Source organism: Megascapheus bottae, chromosome 8 (assembly GCF_031878675.1).
Source record: "Megascapheus bottae isolate mThoBot1 chromosome 8, mThoBot2.hap1, whole genome shotgun sequence".
NCBI classification, from domain to species: Eukaryota; Metazoa; Chordata; class Mammalia; order Rodentia; family Geomyidae; genus Megascapheus; species Megascapheus bottae.
The window spans coordinates 27352933-27377438 of NC_143516.1; the positions used below are offsets into that span (position 1 = coordinate 27352933).

General features: G+C 38.3%; 1 protein-coding gene across 7 annotated transcripts in view; it reads right to left on the minus strand.

Annotated features, from left to right (window-relative positions):
- Ncoa7 (nuclear receptor coactivator 7) overlaps window positions 1-24506 on the minus strand; it is a 111909-nt gene that overhangs the window by 2408 nt on the left and 84995 nt on the right. For 6 of the 7 annotated variants that reach the window (XM_090338183.1, XM_090338177.1, XM_090338181.1 and 3 more), the window contains exons 11-15: window positions 13177-13324; window positions 4992-5117; window positions 3154-3306; window positions 603-698; window positions 132-205 (exon numbers count right to left, since the gene is read on the minus strand). In XM_090338183.1, the coding sequence (XP_090194309.1) occupies window positions 132-205; window positions 603-698; window positions 3154-3306; window positions 4992-5117; window positions 13177-13324 (597 nt within the window). Of the gene's footprint in view, window positions 1-131; window positions 206-602; window positions 699-3153; window positions 3307-4991; window positions 5118-6347; window positions 6438-13176; window positions 13325-24506 lie in introns of those variants that run through there. The other variant, XM_090338184.1, reaches the window with a different exon arrangement.

Sequence of the window (24506 nt, forward strand, 5' to 3'; positions counted from 1 at the left end):
TGTTAGTCTACTATCCTAATTAACCTATTCACAAAGACTAACTGAAATCAACTATCACCAAAGTTTTAATTACTTAAGTTAAAATAGACCTTTTCTCAGGTTAGATGGCAAAAACGCAACAAAAATCTTACCCTCCGCCACCAAGTTCTAAAGAACTTATGTCTCCATTGATGAAATATGAGTTTTCTCCACTCCACTTAAAAACCTAGAAATACAAAACAGTGCACAGACATTTCAATCTGGAGAATTAACAAATAGAATGTACTAGAAGCGTCATATGGAAGGGAACTACCCTCTTCCCCCAAGGAAGCTCCTGACTCTCAATCTCAACCCATACCAGAATGACATTGCCAGGTGCGATAATGTGGGAAAGACCTTTCAGTGCTGATTCTCACCAGAAACCTCTTTCTGGATCCCAGGCTGAGTGACTCCTAAGTAGATACCGTAAGCCATTTCTGTGCTCTGGTCATGAAGAAATGACCCAGGCTAGAGTGAATGTAGATGATGTGGTGGGACTATTAATTGTCCATTGTCTGGCCAACCTATCTCTCATCCCTTCCCCCGCCATATGACATGAAGAAGTCGTATCTCTGTCTGGCTACCTTGAAATGTGGGCTAAACGTGTAGAGGAATGTTTCTCCTGTGCCATAGTAGTGATCACTGAACTTGAAGGGATGAGTTGCATATGCTCCAAAAATCTGTTAAAAGAAAAAAAAAATGTTACCTTTTTTCAAAACTTTTCAAAGCTTCCCATAGAAAGACTTTATAAAATACTTTTGACACAATCTTGTTGAGAAATTTCATTGGAACTCTTTCAGCAAACACTATTGATAAATTGAAACTCTGTGTGTGGTGGTGATGTGGGGTGCGGTGTGTGGGAGTGTGTCAGTGTAGGTAGGGACTTGAACTAGGCCCTGTCTGAGCATTTATATTCAAGGGTAGTGCTCTACCACTTAAACTACAGCTCCAATTTTGGCTTTCTGGTAGTTAGAGATGAGACTCTCATGGATTTTCCTTTGAATTGTGATCCTCAGATCTCAGCTTCCTGGGTACGTAGGGTTACAGTATAACCACTGGCACCGGGCCTAAATTGTAACTCTTAAGTGGAAATAAACAAGCACCAAACCAATCAAATGTCTCCAGCTCTAATTGGAACTCAAGTGGTCAGGCTTCCTTCCTGTATATGGCACATCCATCAGAGAAGCTCCTAGAGAAGTTGTTTGCTAAAGGACAACAATTTGACCCAATTTAAAAAGCCTTCCATGGACACAGATTTCTTTTGCAAAACACATTGAAACTTAAAAAGACAAGAAGATAGCACTTATACATGGAAATGAGAGCTTGGGAGAATAGTTATATTTCTTACGTTTTTGTTAAGGGAAAACATAGGGAAACATTTCCTCAAAGAAAATAAGCTTTTCTCTGTTCTGATTTGTAACAAGGAATCATCAATGTTTACCAAAACTATAATCTAAATATGACTGATGAACATATCTTACTTTAAAAGGACTTTTAATAAAATAAGTAATTCTACAATATTGCAGGCTTTCAAATGTGATTTTGGTGTGGTTTAAACTAAGGGTTCTTCTATTTTTTCTGGACTGGAAGTGGAAGAGAACCAAGTTATACAAGGGATGGGTGTTTTTAGAACATCAAGGCCACTACCTGAGCTTCCTGTCCTTCTGCTCAGACCATAATCGGTACTTGCAGGGGTGAAAGTGTGGCAAGAATAATAAGCACACACATTTTTTTTTTTTTTGCCGGTCCTGGGCTTGAGCTCAGGGCCTGAGCACTGTCCTTGGACTTTCTCAAGGCTAGAGCTCTACCACTTGAGCCTCAGCACCACTTCCGGCTTTTTTCTGTGTAGGTGGTACTGAGGAATTGAACCCAGGTCTTCGTGCATGCTAGGCAAGCACTTTAACCACTAGGCCAAACTCCCAGCCCCTAAGCACACACATTTTAAATATGACCCTTCCTCATCTGGGCGCTGGTGGCTCCTGCCTGTAATCCTCAGGAGGCTGAGAGCTGAGGATCATGGTTCAAAGGCAGCTTGGGTACAAAAGTTCATAAGACTCTTATCTCCAATTAACCACCAGAAAAAGAAGTGCCACTGTGGCTTAAGTGATAGAGTGGGTAGCCTTGAATGAAGAGCTCAGGGAAAGCTCCCAGGCCCAGAGTTTAAGCCCCACGACTGACTGGAAAAAAAGTGCCTCCCTGAGTCTTGAGCCTTTTGCTCCAAATCTCTTAAGAAACACTGCTTTAAATGGAGGTTGATATACCTCACATTTTCTCTCAAAATTATTTCAAATGGCTCAAAACCATGGTGTGCTCTCTTCTTCATGAGTTGTGTTTGCAATACAAACAAAGTATTGGAGCTGAAACTCTAACTTAAATTATTTCCATAGTTCCTGACAGCTAACTTTTCTCTAGAACTACTAAGAATAAAGAAAAACTAACAAAACATCAACATTTCTTTTCCCTTCCCTATCTCTAGATAAAATTAAAATAAAACAGGTAGGTATCTATTTTTGAAAGCACAATACTAAAATATGGCAAGAAGGATAATGGCCATATGCAGAAAACAGATCCCCTTCTGATGAATCCATAGGGAAAACTACTTAGAAACTGTAGAATTCTAAATAATTGTATTTCCTCAGCTAATATTTTTTTAAACTATCATGGAAATCCACTTGAGAGCCAAAGAATGGTGGATACTAGAGAATTACTATTAGTGTGTTAGGTCCACAGCCCTAAGATTCTGTAAGAAAATGTCTATTATCATTTTTTTCTATGAATTAACTGAAGGAAGAGGCATTAAACCTATATATACAATGAAATTGTTCGGTCTATACTGGACCTTAGTCTCTTAAACATGGACAGACATGAGATGTTGGGGACCTGCACCTAGAGAGGATACACAAAACCAACTGACAACTTGTGGGAGATATGTAGAAGGGAAATGACATAACAACTGAATTTGCTTCAAAATACTGTAGCAAAGAGAAAGCAATGATGAAGAGATAAAGTAAATGTGGTCGAATCAGCTAGCTCTGCAATCTAGGCAATGTGAGTTCATTGTTCTAGTTTCTCTACTGTTGAGCAGAGTAAAAAATAATTTTTAGACATGTTCTCTATGACAGGAATAGGCTTCACCTGGTTATCCATATCTTTGATGACCAATAGGACAGGACTGTCCAAAGATGCTGATTTCCGGTAGAGAGTTTTCAAGCTGGTTCCATGCTCTATTGTGCTGTAGGCCAGTCTCCATGGATATCCTTGCACCCTTGCTGGAAGGCGGCGAGCCAGCTGCCAATCCAAGGAAGTAGATGTAAGTACACAGCTCAACTGCAAACCACTCAGGAACTGGTAGCATAAAAAAGGGCCTATGGCTCAGATTTAAAATCATATTATGCAATCTCCTTACCCCTGGCAAACATCACCATAAACTGAGCAAGAAAGGGGAAAATGTTCACATCAGTAATGGTACTGTTCAAAGCCTGCTTCCTCCATACACGGTTACCAATGGATATACAAATTTGAAAAATGTGTTGTCAGGTAATGTGGTTGTATGGATGTCCCACAATGTAATAATGCAAACTAAGATGGTCACAATATCAAAACTAGGCAATATAATCTTTAAAACTGTATCCTTTCTTTTTTTGGGGGGTAGAGTGGGGAATGGTAATGTAGCTTATACTCAGGGCCTCAAGCTTTGAGACAGATGGTCTACCACTTGAGTCATGACTTCTGTCTAAGCCATGCAATCATACCATGTATGCAATCCTTCACAAACCAAAATATCATTATGCAACGGGTAACTATACATTTGAAGATAAAGATCAAGCCCAAGTGGCATGAACTAGACACATGTAATTCTTTATAATTCAACCTGATTTCTATAAAACACCATATTATTTCAATTGTTCTTTCTCACTTTATAGGTTCAAAGGCACTCATGACAACTACAGTTTCCCACAGGAAAGCAAAAAAAAAAACAAAACAAAATGAAAAAAAACCCGCAAATTTTTTTTGGGAGGGGGTAAGAAATCAGAGGGACTATCTTGTATTTTTCATCTACAGCTATAATTGGCTTAAATTTAGCTGCACAGAGAAGGCTCTGTGCAGTTAAGTCTTCAGCATGCTTCAGGTCAAGCCACTGGCAGCAAGGATTCTAGTTCTCTAGCCATGTGGTCAAGCCATAATACTTTCCTGGGTCTTCACTGGTCCTTTGTAAATTGAGGCAGAACTTGATTTTTTTTTAAGTTTTCTGAAATTCAGGTTTCTAAGCTAATTATTATAAGAGGCACAAAAGATTCTTACTAAGGTTCAGATATAATCACAGAATGCTTCATATTTATTTGAGGGATTTTCAGAAGATATAAAGTATATAAAGAAAAAAGGAAGACTCTTCCTTTTCTTTTGAAACAAGGTTTCTCTATGTAACTAAGGCTACTCTTGAACTTGCCTTGCTATCCTGCTGCCAGAAAATTGAGTGCTAGGGTTCTGTACATGCACCATTTTGTTTTTTTCTTTTTTTTTTTTTTTTGCCAGTCTTGGGCTTGAGCTCAGGGCCTGAGCACTGTCCTTGGACTTTCTCAAGGCTAGAGCTCTACCACTTGAGCCTCAGCACCACTTCTGACTTTTTCTAAGTATGTGGTACCAAGGAATCGAATCTGGGTCTTCGTGCATGCTAGGCAAGCACTCTACCACTAGGCCAAACTCCCGGCCCTTATTTTTCTTTTTTTAACAAATGCTCCTTTCTTTATGTTTCTGGATAGATGCTACTGTTTGATTCCTCCTGCGCCCTCGAGAGCTGCTATGACACTTCAGAGTCAGAGGGGAGATGCCCTTGATTAGACAACCATGTTCCTCCTTTCTAATCTAGTTCCTCCTTCACCTTGAGGGACAAAAGCAAATGGAAGCAGGGATAGGGAACCCCTCAGAAATGTAAGGGCCAGAAGATATCTGTGCTACAATGCAGGAGAACCCACCTGCTCTATGTGCATGTTTTCCAGGAGTGCACTGTGGGGCTGCAGGATTGGCAGCCCCTCGTCATCCTCTTCCTCATAGTAACTGCATGTGCTCTTCCTGCGCTTTGCCTCCTCAACGGTGATGATCTACCGGGAGGGAAAGAACAATTCAGGACAAAAGATGACGATTGCTTTTCCAAATCAAGCAAGACTTTGGGGGATATGGTTAACATTTTTTAAAGCCAGAAAAAAAAATAGAGAATTTAACACATGACAGCTGAGGTACTGAAGGTGCATAAATTAAAGTCATGAGTTTTCCAATTTGGTTCTGCTGCGGATTGCTCGAGCCTTGGTGAAAACTGTTTATAACGCCCCAAACAATTTATACCCTTGAAAATGGTCTAAATTATTCTCTTTAGCCCACATCTAAATTTAAATTGCCAAGGAGGCAATTGGAGATTGTTTGGTAAGTCTTTATAAATAGGGAGTATAGCATGATTATGATAGTTTTTAATTAAGGTTCCTGGTGTTTTCTCCTAAGGTTGTGTACATAGCAACCAAATCTAATAAAAATAATGATTGATAACAGTGACTGGGAATAACAGAAGGAGGAGGAAGCTTTAAATTATGACTGGATAGCTATTCTTTATATATGATTCAGAAATGGCCAAAGTATTCTCTCTAGACTGACAGACATTAAATTGTATATAATATTTATCATTTAGCTGCACCTATGTTTATGAAGGAACAAAATCTTCAGCTCAAAATCTATTTTTTGCATTTCTAAGAGACTCTAGATACACCACTGAATTGTTTTGAAATTTTCCTAAGGCAGCTAATTATACCAAAATGAGTGGGTACCATTAGGAATGACTTCTGCATTACATAAAAAAATTAAGTTACCTTTAGTGAAAGCTGTTAGATAAATGCATTACTCAATTACCAAAACACACAGTGAGACACACAAAGAACTCGCTGCCATCTGAGCCAGATTTCTGACAGGGAAATCAGCTAGCTTGTAAACTTTGCCATCTTCTGATGGAGAATTTATTCAGAGAGAGAAAAACTTGAAGAATCACAAATCTAGCTTTTACATGTATTAAATAAAGCCACGGGTGTTTCGTAAACTCTTAGATATGCCTTAGACAAAATGAGGCTGTGGAAGTAAAAAAAAACAAAAACAAATATAAAAACCTAGTTCCAAAAAGAAGGGGCAACCACACCACATCCATCTCCACAATGAATGTACTAATCTGCTCTGGTTGAAATGCTACCAAAGTCCTGGTCCGATTAGAATGAATTTCAAAACATATGGAGTGGCAGCTCACTGAGACTTCACTGCACCTTATCAGCGCTGGGGGACACACTCCAACCTACCTTCACAAAAGGCTCTTGGTCAGGTCTGGCACAATAGAGAATCTGAATGTCCAATGGCAGTCTTTGGCCTCTCATTGCTACCGGAGAGAAGTATCGGCTTACTGGCTCTCTAGCTAATGAGGAACAGGTTTCTGCTCTAGCTGCCTCCCCACACACCACAGGCAATTGCAGCCACGCTGAGCTACAACTGCTTTTCAGTATCTTGCTTCCTGCATGATTGAGTTTCTGTTTCCCTCAGGAGGGAGGTTCAGTTCAACATTTCTACAGGAACACGCCCAAATTAGGATTTAGAGCCAACACACTTCCTGTCAGACAGTCTCTCCACGGGTTGTAAAATGACACTTTCACCTTTGAGAGGGTGGTTTCCTAAGAGTACATAAAACCCTATTGTTTGAGGGTTTTGCTCCCCCCTCCCCCCATCTACCACTTGTACTTTTTCTCATAATTGGCCTCTAGGCAACTTAGCTTGTCTCACCATGCCTTTTCAGTTTTCTTTCAGTACCTTTGCTTCCCTTCTCCCCCATTATAAGAATCTTTAAGTAGTTGTACAAAGGGGTTGTAATTTAACATGTCAATTTGGGAGTATAATCCATTTTGATCAATGTCACCTATTCCATCACATCCCCTCCCCCCAATCTATTTCAACCATCCATCTCCTCAAATTACCTGGCTCAATTTCACACACACACACACACACACACACACACACACACACACACACACACACACACAATATTATGGCTGTATTTGCCCACTGGCCCTCTCACACTCTAAAAAAGAAAAAAAAAAGTTTCAGCTTCCTGATATTCATTTCATGAAACTGTTTAATTGTTCAAAGGAGTTTCTCCACTGGGATCCTCTGTGCATACCATACTTTAAAGCTGAGCCTCCATTTTAAAATGCTGCTTCTGTTTCTGTCATTTGTTTGCAGCTTAGACAAAGAACGAACACAGGATTTAGGTAATGGAGGTTCATCACAGTGAATGCTTTCAAAACCAATCATGATTACTGAGTGAGGGACATAAAAAGGTAGGAGAACATCTGGTTTCTTAAGAATATAAAAGATGTCATCCTTGATATGATTTGCAAAAACAACTGGCCAAGTAATATTTGCCTCTTTTACATTTTAAAATTAGTCTTGGTGAATAATGAACATGATGAGTCCTCATCGCCTTCTCAGATCAGATGTCAGTGGTTGGGCAGAAATGTAGATATCTGCTGGATCAGTTCTCACCTATCTTCCTGGAACTCTTTTATATTGCAGCATCGTTTCATTCTAAGCACTATGCAAAGGACCACAGTAGCAACTGCTTAGCCAGCATGGTAAGTTACAATGTGGATTCTGGCAGACTCAGCCATCAGTCACAGAGTTACCAGAAGTGAGCCTCATGGCAGGAGCCTAAGGCAGAATCACTGGCATTCCATGTCAAGGAAACAAAGGGCTTCGCATGTGCTTTGCCAGGGGATATTGGGACACAAAGCAATCCATGGTCTTCCAGGGCTGATAGGGTGACAGTACAGATCAAGTAGAAACAATTCCTTGTGATTCCTTGTGATGCCAAAAGCACTGGAAGAACAAAAGCGGCTGGGGACAGCTGGTGTGCCAAGATGACTTACTCACAGAGAAGAAAGTAGCTGAATTTGTGGGAAGGGAATGGGAAGTCAGGGGGTTGCCAGATGGAGGGCATAGCAAGAGTTCAGAGGTAGGTTCTAGGATCAACATGTCTGGAGAACAGAGAGGAAAGAAAGAGAAATGAGAAGTGAATAAGATCTGTTAAAGGAAAAGTCGAGGTGTTGGTGGTTTATACCAGTAACCTTAGATAATCTACAGCTAAGTCTTGGAGGATCAAAGTTTGAAGATAGTTCAGGTAGAAAAGTTCACAAAATTCCATCTCCAATTGACAGCAAAATGCTGGACTGGAATTATGGATGAAGCGGTAGAGCACCAGCCATGAGCAATAAAGTAGAGTAGGCGTGACACTGTGGGTTCAAACCCCAGTATTAGGGAACAAAAAAATCTGTTGAGGAAGCAAGAGAATAGAAAAAAAAAACCCTTGATGTCAAGAAGAGGCCTAGAATTTGACTAATAGGTCACTGTAACTAAAATTCACCTATTCTTCAGAGTCATCTGAGATGGGTACTTTGGAAAATGACAAATTCCATCATTTCTCCTGTGCACTTGCTAAATTAGTCTCTTCTGATAAGGATCTACTATTCAGTATTAAAAATAAATCCTAAATTGGCTCTTGTAATGATGAACTAGGTAGGTAATTGCTATAGTCAAGGGATGGGGGCTATACTAGGCAAAGAGATAAAAACTATTTCAAAAACAAAATCCAAACAAGAGGGCTGGGATTGCAGATTATATTGAAGAGTTTTTGCAAATCAAGCATGAAGCTCTTGGTTCGATCCTTCATATTAAGAAAAAATGGAAAATAAAATCTATAAATAAAAGGAATATAGTAGTATCTGTTAAAAGTAGAAAAAACAGAACTGAGAATATGACTCAAGTGGTAGAGTACCTGCCTAACAAGTGTGAGGTCCTGAGTTTAATCCCTGGCAACATACACACACAGACACACTCAAACATACAAACAAGGAGATAAAGAGCTACTTGATTTAATTAGCAAGCATTCAAACAGTATGACAAAACTACTAAGACCCCTCTAGGAAAAGACAGTGGAAATGAACAGCCAGAAATAAACAAAAACTAAACCAAAACAAAAAACCCAAGTGGCTAATATATATTTATGGATCATTCTGTTCTCAAAGATATAAAACTTAGTTAAGGATAAAAAAAATTAAGGTATCACATTTTTTCACTTCAAATTGGCAAACATTAAGGAAGGATCAAGGGAACTGAAATAACACTTATTGTTGGGAGAAACATAGTAAGAAGGCTCTCTCTCACATTACTGCTAAATTAAGTTGATATTATATTACAAAGTAGGAGCCTTTAAACACTAGTATCCTTATATCATCTCATTTCCAGGAGACTAATGAAATAAAAAAGATTGTAGAGCATTTCATCCTTGAGAGAAGTGTGAATCCACCTAATGATTCAAGCAAGGCATTATTAAATAAACTAAGATAAAAATACAAGTCAACCATGAAAAAATATTTTTTTTTTTTTTGCCAGTCCTGGGCTTTGAGCTCAGGGCCTGAGCACTGTCCTTGGACTTTCTCAAGGCTAGAGCTCTACCACTTGAGCCTCAGCACCACTTTCAGCTTTTTTTTTTTTTTTGTATGTATGTGGTACCAAGGAATCGAACCTGGGTCTTCGTGCATGCTAGGCAAGCCCTTTAACCACTAGGCCAAACTCGCGGCCTGAAAAAATATTCTTAAAATAATACAATCCTTGAAACAAATCAGTTGTAAAATCCAGATACAAAATACACAAAGCATGATCTCATTTTATAGAAATAAAAAATGCAAGATATAATCTCTCAACTTCTAGAAAGCATCCTAAAACAAAATAGAGGCTGGGTGTCCGTGCCTCCCACTTACGACACTAGCTACTCAGGAAGATGAGATTTAAGAGTTGAAATTTCAAGCCAGCCCCTGTAAAAAAGTCCCTGAGATGCTAAGATGGAAATAAATTGATAAGGAGAAGCAAATTATTCTGGAAGCACTGAGGACATACTAGGCAAAGCTTCACTTACAAAAGGGGAAAACTTGGGGGGAAGAGAGGGAAAATGGGATAAAATGAGGGAGTATCATTATTTAACAAGAAATCTACTCATTATCTTACTTATATAACTGTAACCCCTCTGTACATCATCTTTATAATAAAATTATTTTTAAAAAGGTACAAAAATGCTGCAGCTCAAGATTTCTCAGGATGCTGGAGGGTGGAGCTTACTTCTGCAAGAGTGTGGACAGATTTCCGACTCATAGCACTTTTGGACTCTGTCTTCCATGTAGGAGGAAAGCAGAGATAAGGCAACCTAACCACTCTAGTTATCTCTTCCCAGATACCCTTTCTTGTACTATTAGTATTGGTATTTTGTCTTCCACATTATAAGCCTTGGCAAAACCAGGAACTAGGAAATAGCTAACTCACTGATTCTTTTTTTTTTTTTTAAGAAACTGTCAGGGTGATGTCTATATAGGGGTTACAGTTACATTCATAAGGTAGTGAGTATATTACTTCTTGGACATTGTTACTCCTTCCCATTTTTCTCCCACTTTCCTTCTTCCTCCCCCTCCCAAGTTGTAAAGTTCATTTCCAGTATATTGTCTTGTGACTATTGCTGTTACTTTGGTTCACCCTTTGTCCTGTGTCTCATCATCTAGTTTTTCCCCTTCCATTCCCTCATTCAAATAAATAAATAAATAAATGTATATACAATATATCATTGATTCTTCCTTCTGTACTCTTCTCATCTATAAGTCCAAACACTATCTTCCAAAAGGTTTTGCCTTCTTTTTCATCTCCCTTAGTGGCTGGGACTGAGAAGGTCTTTGTAGACTCCTGGATTCTTTCTAGATCTGAAGCAGACCTCACTCTGTACTAGTATTGGTGTGTAGCCTCTTTTCCCCCAGGAGTTGTCAAGATAAAATATGACACAAACAGGCTGCTTTGACTCAAGATATTGAGGCCTTGTCAGGGAACAATTAAATCCTGCCTGGGTCTAAATTGGTTTTCCTAGAATTCTGTATTGAAGTAAAAGTCACAGCCTCATTTAATAAAGAAGGTACTTTCCCTAGTTTTGCTTTCTCAGTGTTCATATTTCATGAGAGACTCTTGGGCAGGAGTGATTAGGTGAGGACAAGAGCTGACATCCAGTGTCCCCAAGCAAACATCATATCATCTTTGCCTGAGGGGCCAATGGGGCCTACCAAGAACCTTTGGAAGAGCATATCTTTGGGAGACAGGGGTACATGGACATACAGATAGAATGGTGGTGCTAATCAGGGGGTCTAAGGAGGCTGTAGAGGTAACTACAATCGTCTGACTTCAACGTTATAAGAAATAAAGAGTAGCTGAGAAAATGAAGGTAATGAATATGATTTCATTTTTTTAATTAAGGAGTTTGATGGTGATAGAAACGAAGATAGGAAACAAATGGAAAACCTGGGTCATTTTAGGGGATGGCAGGATTGCAGCAGGAGAGGGGTGACAATGGTTGAGTTGGCTTGTACTTGTAAACTGAGATGCTGAATTGAAATCCCTTTGTACAATTATTTAAAGATAAATACATAAACAAGCAATGACATAAGACTATTTAACATGCAAGTAGGAAGAGAGCCACTTGGGAATAGGAAGGCTCCATCAGGTGAGGTGAGAGTGGCAACTGTGGAGACATGGCAGGGAATGAGTATGATCCAAGTTAGTTACAAATGACAGAAAAAAAGTCAGCCTTTATGAGGAGAAAGATACCCTCTCCCTGAGCAAAAAAAAAAAAAAGAATGGTACAAGAACAGATTAATTAAGAAGTGAGGATGAGAAAACTTCCTCTTTTAACGTGAAAAGGAAGGCCAATTTCTGAAATGCACGGATGCTGATGTATGCCAGAGAGCTTTAAGAGTGTGTAAGAGATTAGAAAAGGGAGGTGACTGGAGGTATGGAAAGGAATTTCTAAGCATGGGTGAGGATTCATTTAGCAAGCAGGCTAGATGGGGGCTGCTAGATAGAAGGAAGATTGGAACATCTTATGTGTCCTAGTAAAGGAGATCTTGATTCATCTGCTTGGAAATAAGGCTTTGAAGAGTCTAGGAGAGGAACAGAACTTGAATGAGGCACAGACCCCAACACTAAAAACAGTTATGGGAATGAAGAACAGACTCATTAGCAGCAAGAAGGAGAAGATACTAAGCCTATCTCCTTGTCTCCTTTTCCAGCTTCCTGTTTTTTGAACCTTATTAAACAGAGTGTTTGGCTCATCATGTTCATATTTGCAAGGTCCTATCTCAAAAGAGTAGTTAATGGATGCTTCTCTGATTGGATGAAGGAAACCTGAGGTTAGCAAATTATAGGTTGCCAGCTAGCTAGATCTAACTCACCATGCCAACATCCACTTTTGTACAGCACACGAGGTAAGAAAAATTTTAAAAATATTTGTAGTGGTTAGGAAAAAATTTCGAAGAAATAATGTTTTTAAAAAAATTCATTGTCATGCTGGAATTTGAACTCAGGGCTTTGTCCTTGCTAGGCAAGTACTTCTATCAGTTGAGCTACAAACTCCAGACTCCAGTCCTCTCCCTCCAATCTCTCCTTCCTTTTTTTTTTTAACTGACTGAGTCAGCCTCTCAAGTAGCTGTGATTATATTATGACTGACTTTCTTTGAGACCAGACCCCAATAGCTTGTTCTTAACTGGTCTGGCTGCAAACCACAAGTCTACTACACATCTATCTTCTGGGTCACTAGGATTATGGTTGTGAACTACCACACCCAGCTCCAAGAATGTTTTATAACACAAAGTAACTTATGAATGGAACACAGCCATGCTCATTCACTTACGTACTGTCTATAGTTGTTTTTGTTCTACAATAACAGAGGTGAGTAGTTGTTATGGAGAAAATATGACCCGATAAGCCAGGAACATTATGATCTTTCTCTTAACGAAAAGTCTGCTGATCTGCTAACATAGGATGGGTGAGAAAACCAGTGGATCCATCAAGTAAGATCAGAATGAATAGCATTCATGTAGGCATGGTAAGGATACTCAAAACTAGTAAGAAACAGAATGAAGTTACTTTCTCTGGTAATTTTGAAGATTCATAGGAACATTATCAGCCAGTCATTCGAACCTGAATACAAGGACATTTCTATTGTGTCCTGTATTTTAGGGACACAATTGCCTCATCCCTCCTCCAGTACTCACCTCCCAGCTCTTGGTTGTTGGCTCACTGAAGAAATTGTCAATCATATTAAGCTCTTCCTTTTCCACCACCACAAAGCCTTGCTCTTTAGCATCTTTCCCATAGACATCAGGAGACCACTGAACAAAGAAGGTATACAAATGATCCACCCTGCAAAAACATGTTCGAGAGACCAGTTAACACCAAGTCCACTGTCCTTCCATGTACGAGCAAAGGACTTAGTCCATACAACTACCTGTATCTACCTACCCTGGCAAATTTTGTAATCAGGACACTTCTCCTGTCAAGATCTAGTTTCCAAACCTTAGGAAACAAGAACTAATAAATGAAAGCACAAGTCCCCAGGCACTGAGAAACTGTTAGTCTGATCTGAGAGAAGGATGAAGAAATGAGAAATAAAACCAAAAAACAATGAAACATTTAGATCAAGTATTTCCTCTTCATTGTTTGCCTTTACTGGAGGAACAATACTGACTATATGCTTCAGCTGGCAACAAAGATGGACTATAGTCCAAAAGGGCTTTACATAAATCAAAGGTCTATTATATAATAACTAAATAAAACATTTCTGGAAATGAACTAGGAAGTATCAGGAACAGCACTAGCTATTTCAATATTAGAAAGAGATGTAATTTTATTGACATATAAATGTGCTTGAATTCCAGATTCTCTGGTCTCATGTATATTTAGGATATGGAGATTCTACGGCATCTCTTCTGGTTTAATCAATAGAAAAGCATGGGGTTTGGCAGAGCAGAGAGCTCTGTGTGCTCTGGTTCCTGTGTGCTTTTGCCTGCCCCCAAGTATGACAGTCACAAGCATGCTGACTTTATCTAAAACATCATGGCCAGGCTTAGGGGAATAGGTAGAATCACATGAATCTTGAAGTCTCTTGCATTTACAAAATGACAATTCCAATTTGTGGCTACTATTTGGGACAATATTAAACATACTAATTTTAAGCTGGTATATAAAAATATTATAACAATATTAATGAGAACAACCAACAATTCTGATAAGCCTATGGAATAAGGTATTTGTAGCTTTCGAAATTCCTATCTGTTCTTTAGTACATTTACATTACTTATATAACATTATCAGAGAGTAAAAACATAATTATGCTACACACAGCATTATATAATGCACATTCATCTCATTTCTAGTCTTTGTACTTCTCCTTAATATCTTCATTCTAATGAAGTAATAAACCCATTTAGGCTGTTCCTTTATGATGTCATGTATTTTGCTTGTAGATTTTTTAGACTACATGAATAATGTTACAAGAACATCTGTCAGTCTATGCCTTGTAGCATCCCCTTTTAAAAAATTTATTGTTGGGGTGATGCTTATGGTATCTTTTGAATTGTCTTCAAGATTAGTTCCCAGAAAATGGATTTCAGGTCCTAAGGGCATGCTTTATAACTTAAGGTTAACTATAACAAACTAATTTTGAAAGGATGAGTAGTGTGGTCTGACATCAGCATCACAGATTATATATAGGTTTCATAACAACTTTGCCTACCTGTTTTAAATAAGGTTCATGTATTTTTTTTTCTTAACCCAGGTCAGTTTGTGTTTCCTTGGGTTTGAAATTTTCAGTGGTTGCTTCCTGGTTGGAGCCATTCTTTTGTAGATTTTTCTATCTGTGATTTATTGTATTGATATTTTATATCAGTTTGTATAAGGTTTCATGAAATGTAAATATTAACTATAATCACATTTTTTGAAGCTGTTGCTTCCATTTTCCTACTCTTCATACTACAGAATCACTGGTCTTTATATTTTTTTTAAAGGGTATTTCCTTTCAGTTGCTTCCTTCAACACATCATATAAAGCTGTTATCTAAGAAAAGATGTGTGCCAGAGTTACTAAATATTACCATTTCTATTAAAATAGGTATTCATACATTATGATTGACCAGAGATTTGTTGATTATGATGATTATATTTAAACTTGGTTGAGCATATCATACCATTTTGACCAAAACTAGCCTCAATGTTTCTGTGAGGGAAATGTATTTATTCTTTTACTCTTCTGAAGTACTCAGGGCCCTATATTTGCAAGGCCTGTACTTTACTGCTGAGCCACTAAAAGACTAGGTAAAGCACTAATCAAAATGTTTACCTCTGGGAAATGGAATGAGATAAAGACAGTCTCTATCACATATACTTTTTTTTTTTTTTTGCCAGTCCTGGGCTTGAGCTCAGGGCCTGAGCACTGTCCTTGGACTTTCTCAAGGCTAGAGCTCTACCACTTGAGCCTTAGCACCACTTCTGGCTTTGTTCTATGTATGTGGTACCAAGGAATTGAACCGTGGTCTTCGTGCATGCTAGGCAAGCACTCTACCACTAGGCCAAACTCCCGGCCTCTCTCACATATACTTTAAAATTAAGTTTACAATAGGTAGTATATTTAAGGATTCAGACATAAAGAAAATACATGTATATATTTGCTGCTGGTGGTCCTGGGGCTTGAAATCAGGACATGACCACTGTCTTGAGCTTCTCTTTGCTCAAGGCTAGTGCTCTACATACCACTCCAGCCACAGTTCCACATCCATCATTTTTATATGTTTTACTGGAAAAAGAGTCTCTCTTTACATTGGGTGCTGATGGCTCATGCCTGTAATGCTAGCTAGTCAGGAAGCTGAGATCTGAGGATCTCCTTTCAAAGCCAAGTGGGGCACAAAAGGAAGTCCATGAGACTCTTACCTCCAATTAACCACCAGAAAAACCTGACGTGGTGCTGTGGCTCAAAGTGGTAGAGCACTAGCCTTGAGCTGAAGAGCTCAGGGACAGTACCCACGCCCAGAGTTCAAGACTCAAGACCGAAGTCTCTCTCTTCAGTTAATTATGGGGCTTGAACTCAGGATGGATATAGGGGCCTCATAGACTTTTCTGCCTAGGCTGGTTTGAACTGTGATCTTCCAGTCTCACCCTCATGAGTAGCTAGGGTTACAGTTACAAGTCATCAGCTCCCAGCTCAAAATATATTTTAATTGGTATATAGTAAGAAATGTTCTTACACATTTTACAAATAAAGATGGCTATTGTGTGTATTTTGTGGTGTTATTTATGTAAATGTAAATGTATAACTTTTTCTCATTTTACTATCCTCTATCATTCTATCACTTAACAAAGTATTTTCTGTATCTTTCCATATCAATATTTAGAGAACTTCCTCATTTTATTTTATAGCTTTATCAGGTGAATTTACTGTATATATATCATCATTATCTGTAGAACACATAGGTTGTTTCCAGGATTATAATAAATAATTCTGTGATGAACTGACTTTGAATGTGTGTCACTTTTCACATATTTGGGTAAAACAATAGGATATAGTCACCAAACAGATTATATGACTTGAAAAAATGATCTTGTACAATTATAATTATGCACTTATGTAAACACTCATTTTTATTGTATTTTATTGTCGAGATAATGTATAGAAGGGTTACAGTTACATCTGTCAGTAATGGGTACATTGCTTCTCAAAACTTGATAACCCCTTCTCATGGAAACAGGCGTATTTTTTAAAGTCATTTCTCAGTATAATCTCTGCCCCCTCTTAGTAATTAACTGAGAAAACAAAGTAAATCACAAGCCCCAGAGAGACTTAATAAGTAAACAGCTCTCCTATTTTTCTCAATAGTTAAAATTTAGTCCATTTGCTAATGAGTATTTTGGAGCAGAATTAATAATTAAATCTATGTCACTCGAAAGTTTGGAACAGGAGACTTTTTTATTTGTTCATTTTTACAACATTTAAAAAATTGAATGATACATAAAACATGAAGATTTTTATATACTCATAGAATATTATGTTACTTTTTGATATAGGTATACATTATATAAATATATGATATGTTATATATCATATATATGTACAATGTTGAATTAGAGTAAGCATATTTATGTTCCCAAACATGTCTCATATATTTAAGGCAAAAATACTCAAAGCCTTTCTTTTAGCTTTTTGAGATATACAGACAATAACTGTTATCTTGTACATGCATATTAACATTAGAAAAATTCAAATGTGAAAAACAAAAATGGCTTCCTAATTGCTAGCTTACTTGAAGAAAGAGAAAAGACACTATTTGCATTCTAACCTGCTACAATCAGCCAGCCTCTGTATTGCCAGAAGCTGACCTGCTAGTCACAGCTAGGCTCTGATGTTTTCTTATTGGACATAAACAAGTTCATAGAACATCAATGTCAGAATTGGCCACCTTAAACAAGAATGAATCAAGTTGAAAACAAGACCAGTCTTTAATCATATGTGAACACAATAAAACCACAAACACTATCCAACTACAACAGTGAGTAAACATCCCCATCATCTGAGTATTAAGAATGAATACACATCTTTACCAATTACATCATTCATCTTATTAGTCATCTTCTCCTCTAGATAACTAACTACAGAAGTATCCCTCTTGCCAAACAGTGTGCCATCTAGGGCAAAGTGCCTCCCTGCACCATCAAACCTAACTCTTGTAAATTCTTTCTTTCCTATCTCCCCTCCTTTTCTTGTAGAGACAGAGTTCTAAAATGTCACCCAGACTGGCCTGAAACTTACACACTATGTAACCAAGATCACCATCAGCCAGTGATGATCCTGTCTCAGCTCCCTATGTGCTAGGATTACAGGCACGCAACACCATAACCGGTTCATATTATTCCTTTCTAACTCTCCTTCTGATTCTTCTCACTCTTACCCTAGTGTTGAATATTAACCAAGACCCTGTGGGCATTCTAGACAAGGGTTCCACTACTTAGATGTACCATTTTCTTTCAGAGTGGACCCTGGTTTCCTAGGAAGGCATTCTCCTTACTCACTGAGACAATCCAATAATTAAACTTCAATGTGCTTCTGGTAGTCATTGGCTGACAAGCCAAGCTCTTGAATAATCATTCTTGGGAATAAGAGCCTCTGCCTTGGTGAAGTTTATTTTCTAGAATATGAGTGCTGGTGAGGATGCTGGGTATTTTTCAATATAGCTGGCTTTCCTTAGTTATTAAGGAATGAGAGCTCTGGGGGTAACCATCCATATTGTAGGCAGGACTAGACCTCCTAGGATGGCAATCAGGATTCTCTTTACCATAGTATGAAATTCTTGCCTCACTCCACAATGATTTCTGGACCATTTCCAGGTTATTTGCTTATTGATGACACAAGGTACCTTTCATTACTTTTGGACCCATTTTCCATGACACATTACTCACTTGAACTCTTAACATATTACTCTCAAAGGGAAGTAATCACTCAGGATGAACATTAAAGGACAAAGATTTTGAGAAATATGGAGAGTTTGTGCTGTCTTAAATTCTTGTACTTTCTGCAAGGGAATAAGAATGACTCACAGATTTGGAGTTAAGATGCCAATCCTTCTTACACATCACAGGAAAATGCCAATTGTGAAAAATACACTAGTCAATACATATTTAAAGGAAGAACCTATCTTAGTAACTGTCCCTTTCTGGTGACAAAGATCTTAAGTGCTCAGGGAGAAAATTTGAACTGTTTTATTTCACTTACAGATGTAAGGTCAGAATGTAATTGGATGTTACCTGATTTATGAAGATAACTAATTCCTACAATCCAAAGGAAGGTGGATGGGGTAGAAGGTTAGAGAAAGATTTGTGTAAGGTTTTGATGAGTTCCTAAGGAAATGTAATGTTAGTATCATCTTTGTGCAAGTTCAATATTACTAGAATTTCACTGGTAAATTCTAGTGATTCTAAGATAGGTAAGCCCATGATAGTAAAGGATAATTTCCTTTCTCTGCTCATCATTTCTAAGTGTAAATTTTCCAAGGGAGTGGAAGTATTCCAGTCTTGCCATAATTAATATTAGAGCCAAATTTGGGCATGGTGTGCTGCTGATGCTGAAATTTAAACCAAACTCCCTGCCATGGAAGGAAATGGCTACATATGAATACATATTTCTTGGGAGATATAACCACTGGAGGAGGGGTTGAATGGTTAACTTTGACATAAAACACAGTTGTTGAGCCGGGAGTTTGGCCTAGTAGTAGAGTGCTTGCCTAGCACGCACTCAATTCCTTGGTAACATATACCTAGAAAAAGCCAGAAGTGGTGCTGTGGCTCAAATGATAGAACTCTAGCCTTGAGAAAGTACAAGGACAGTGCACAGGCCCTGAGTTCAAGACCCAGGACTGGCAATAAAACAACAACAGAAACCAGAATCAAACAAAAAAACCACAGTCGCTTGCAAAGTGCCAGTCTCTCTAGTGGGGATAGCTTATCTGGTGCAACAATCTGAGATGACCAGGTAAGAGAATTTATTCCAAGTTCCTTTTAGTGAATGGTAAATTAAATCTTCATTTGCACCTACAGTGCCCACTCTGCAGGAGCCAATGGTCAAGATCAGCCAGGGCCCATTAAACAGTGACTGAACACTGCTTCTTGCACTTACCCAGTCTCCAGAAAAGGAAAAGGCATTCTCAAAGCAAACAACAGAGCTTCACTGTCATAAAAACTTTACTACTAAATACAAAAACAGCACCTGCTGTAACTAATGCTCATATAAGGCGACCTTTAAAGAAAAGCTGTGTAGGCCAGACATTGATGGTTTGTATTTGTAACCCTAGCTACTCAGGAGACTGAGATCTGAGGATCAAGGTTTAAAGTTAGTCTGGACAGGAAAGTCCATGAGAATTTCATCTCAAATTAACTACCAAAAAGCCAGAAGTGGAGCTGTGATTCTGCCTTAAGCAGAAGAGCTTTGAGACTGCATTCAGGCCCTGAGTTCAAGACCCAGTACTGTATCCAAAAAAATCCCCAAAAACAAAAATTTAAAAAAAGACTATAAAAGTAAAGCTGTATAAAGGTTTAAACCTTAACAGCTGGATGGGACAAGAATTATTAGACCCAATATAAAGATAAGAAACTGGGAAACTGAGGTCCTGAGAGATCAAACATGTGCCTTATCCCTTGAAATATTCTAGCCAGGTCAAACTGTCTTTTAAAAACCTGCTGGCAACTGAGGGGGTATAGATACATTTTTGTATTTGTCCATGTCTAGAGGTCTCCACCTGAGTCAGTTACTTCCCTGAGTCTGACTCATGAAGCCTATATATACATTAACATGTCCTGACTGGTCCTTGATTCCCATTCCTGCATTTGGTGGGCTTACAGCAATGTTCTTCAGCCCCTGGAACTATTTATTCAGTCAGCACTCTATGCTTAGAGAATTGGGGAATAGCAGCCATGAATGGAATCCCTTCTTTGTAGGGCAGAAAGCTCTGCTTCATACACTATCAAAGCTGCTCTTTTTCTGGGAAGCCTCAGATTCCCATATCAGAGAAACCACAAAGCCGTTTTTTTGTTTTGTTTTGTTTTACACTGGGGCCCTTGGATAAGAAATACTTGTCATTTTTTTCCCCTCAAACACTCATGGCACTAACACACCAAGGTTTCCTTCAACATTACCATCTTACACAAAATTTCTTCATTTCTCTGAGAAGAAAGGCAGAAAAAAAATAGAGAGTTCAAAACCACGCTGGGACCAAACAGAAGGAATAAGTGTCCCTCTTTTCATCTCTGCTATGGCTCATTTCTTGTCTGTGCTATTCATACTCTCTAACTGGGGAGAAAGGGGTTATAACTGCCCTTAAGTTTACTTTGCTAAAAATCTTGAAGGGATTGTTTGGATTCTTTGACTAAAGGGATTTTCCTAATTGGTATGTTCCAGTAGACTTCTAGAAACAGATCTTAGTAAAAAAAATCCTCAGCTTCTGAATCTCTCTCTTCCATCCTTTTGGTATATATTGCCTATTCCTTCCTCTTAACTAAACCTGTTGGCTCCTGTCTTGGCCTCTGTTGTTCTGCTATTCCCAATCATTTCCCCCTGCTCCTTGACTTAACTTTCAGGCCAATCTGCTCTCACCCTCACTGGTACTCTACTGGAGGATTATGACTTGGATTTTTCTATGCCTGCCTTCTCAACACACCCAATGAAAATAGACAGGATTATATTTTACCTCCTCTTTTTTTTTGGATGGGGGGATGATTTTGGTAAATGTTTATTCATGTTCTATGAATCCGTTAAAAATCCAAGGCATTTAATCCTGGCTGGAAAAATCTCTGTGTATCCCCACACTCATCAGTAGCTCCTCTAATTCTACAGAACAGCCTCCTCTCTAGCTTCACCCTTCTCTCTGCACTTTAGATAGTCCTATTTCTTGGAAAATTTCCATTATTCCTACTGAGCTCTTCCATCCCTCCCCTCTTCTGGTCATCATCATCTCGATGCATAAATCTATTTATATTTCCCTATCCTTAAGTTTCTAGAGTTTTGCTTCTTTCTAAAGTCCTTTCTATCCTTAACTTCTCCTTTCAGAATATAACATTTGGGCTAGCATATTTTCTAACTACTTTTCATTCTTGAATTCTTCTGTTCTGATTTTATTAACCTTTCAGTATATGTCCTTTGTTAAATAAAACCTGACTCAGATACTTTCTGGAGGAGGCAGAGTTTTTAAAAATCTTGTTTTTTTCCTTCAACATCTTAGTAAAACTGATTTTCTCAAGTCACCAATTATGTAAATCAAGAATATCTCTATCATCAGTCTTGACCATGGAAAGCCATGGTTCTTTTAAATATTCCCTTGGTGATTCACCTTGTGGTCTCTGATGAATCAGCTGCCTCAGCACTATCCAATGCCTCTGACAGAGCCAGTACTGAAAATTTCCAGTAATTACCACCACCCAGGCTGCTAAATGGCCCTGAGCAATAGGTGCTATAACATGTTAACATGAAGGTCAAGCACTTGATTCTAGGAAAGGGTAATTTTTAAGGAGGAAGTATAAGTAGCCAAAGAGGCGAAGAAAAATAAGAATGGTGGAAATGATCTTATAAAATACAAATCTGATCACTTCACCAAACTGCATAAATCATTAAAGAGTCTCCCCTTAGGTTATAAAATAAATTCAAACTCTGTGGAACCTGCCTGAGAACTTTGTTTTGTTTTGCACTCCTTATTCCAGTCACATGCTCCACCATGTTGGTTCAATCTCTGTCCTCACCTACTGCCTCAGTAAGTATGATGAAAAAGCCTTGCAGAGACAAGTCTAAGGCTGGATATGGGAGAGATTCTGGAAGTTGTGGTTAAACTAGATGTGGATAAGAAGGGGAAATGGCATATTTTTGGAAGGAACATTTAGTAAATTCACTTATTTTCATTGTAATCCCATGAAATAACCACGATTATTATCATTCTTATGTAATGGATGAAGATATTGATACTTTTGCACAGATTAGCTTACTCTAGATTACAAATGAACCTCAAAGAGAGATGCCAGAACAGCATCAGGTCAGCTCAAAATCTTAAACAAAGTACTTTGTCATTCCCTTTGAGGCTGACCTCAACTGTCCTACTTTTACCAGTTCATAATACCCTGTTTCTGACAAGACAGGATATTAGAGGATAGAAAATCTGATGGGCATCTAAGAGAAGATACTTGAAAAAAATATTCTATTATCCATACCTTACGAGTGTATTAACTTCAGGTGTGATGACAATCTATTTTCTTGAACAAGTCTGACAATTAGTTATGGTGAGATTTTCTGTGGTGGATGGTTTCCTCCACATCTACTTTTTTTCCCCTCCCTCCCTCTCTACCTCTTTATGGTTTATACTAGCCTCAAATTCTTGGGCCCAGTGGTTATTCCACCTCTGCTGATCAAGTGGCTTTGACTATAGCCAATGACCACTTCATAGTTCTCCCACTGCGAAGATAAAATAAAACCTAATACATAGATGTAAATGATTGTTTTTAAAGAACATGTTTCTAAGTCAAAGATGTAGGTTCTGAAACTAGCTCTATTACTGCATGCATGGTTTGAGAATTTCTCAAACTCTATATGTCTAACATGAAGTAAGAAAACATAGTTCCTTTGATTGGGATCAAGAATTTTAAATGTGAAGTTGATTACACTTTTATATATTTCCTTTTTTCTTTTTTTTTTCCAGTCATGGGCTTGAGCTCAGGGCCTGAGCACTGTCCTTGGACTTTCTCAAGGCTAGAACTCTACCACTTGAGCCCCAGCACCACTTCTGGCTTTTTTTCGTATGTATATGGTACTGAGGAATCAAACCTGGGTCTTTGCGCTTGCTAGGCAAGCACTCTACCACTAGACCAAACTCCTGGCCCCTAGATATTTCTTTTTTATTCTATTTTATTGTCAGAGTGGTATATGGAGGGTTACAGTTACATTTGTCAGATACTAGGTATATTACTTCTTGAATATTTGAAGCATGGTCTAGTGATCATGAAAGGAACAAAGATCAAGTAATATTACTTTAAAGCTTTTGACATATTTTAAAAAAACAGAATGGAAAATGTTATATAAATAATATCCATATGCTATTTAGTAGTTTCCCTAAATTAGTATTAAAGAAGGAAAAAGAGGAGAAGGAGGAAGAGGAGGGAAGGGAAGAAGAGGAAAGAGGAAGAGAAGTGAAGGAAGAAAAGGAGGTGGAGGAGGGAGGAAGGAGGAAGAAGAGGAAGAGGAGTAAATGATGAATTCCTCTGGATTTTTCCCCCTTTACTAGCAGTGTTCCTACCTTAGGAGCATCAGAGTAAGATTACAGTATGGCTGGGGTATAATTCAGTGGCACAGGGGTATTAGTACTGACTTTAGACCCCAGTGCCAGAAACAAACTAAACTAAACCTCAAAAAGATTACATTGTTATTATGGCTAGAAACCACATCCAGTATGGCACAGAGGCTCAAGTCCAGCACTGAACCCACTGCCTGTTACTATCTAACCTGAGTAAGATGTGGCTGTATCTAACAGAGAACACTTAGTAAAGTCTACAGACATTAGCTACTGATAGCTACTAAATAGAAGCCATGGGTACTGAACATTCCCACCCCAACAACAAAGAACTATGTAATCAGAAATGTCCACAGTGCCAAGGTTGAGAAATCCTACACTAGCTCAACATTTCTAATCTGAGGTAATTGAAATGAGAAACTTTTTGAGTGTCATGCCAGCGCTTTATGGTTTGGACTTCAAGTATTGCATTTCAGATTTCAGATGTTGGCATTAAGAATATTCATCCCATAAACTCGAGGCAAAATATTTCAAACTCCAAAAGGCCCTGAAATCTGAAACACATCCATTCCCAAACATTTCTGACGATGGGTTCCCCATCTGTGCTACAGTGTTAAAATAGAATGGAATCATACATTTTCATCATGGTTACATTAGCCCTAAGAATGAGAGGAGGAAAGGACAGAACTTTAGAACCTGAGCTTTGGAAACACTCTAACTCTCCCAAGCATACTTCTATCA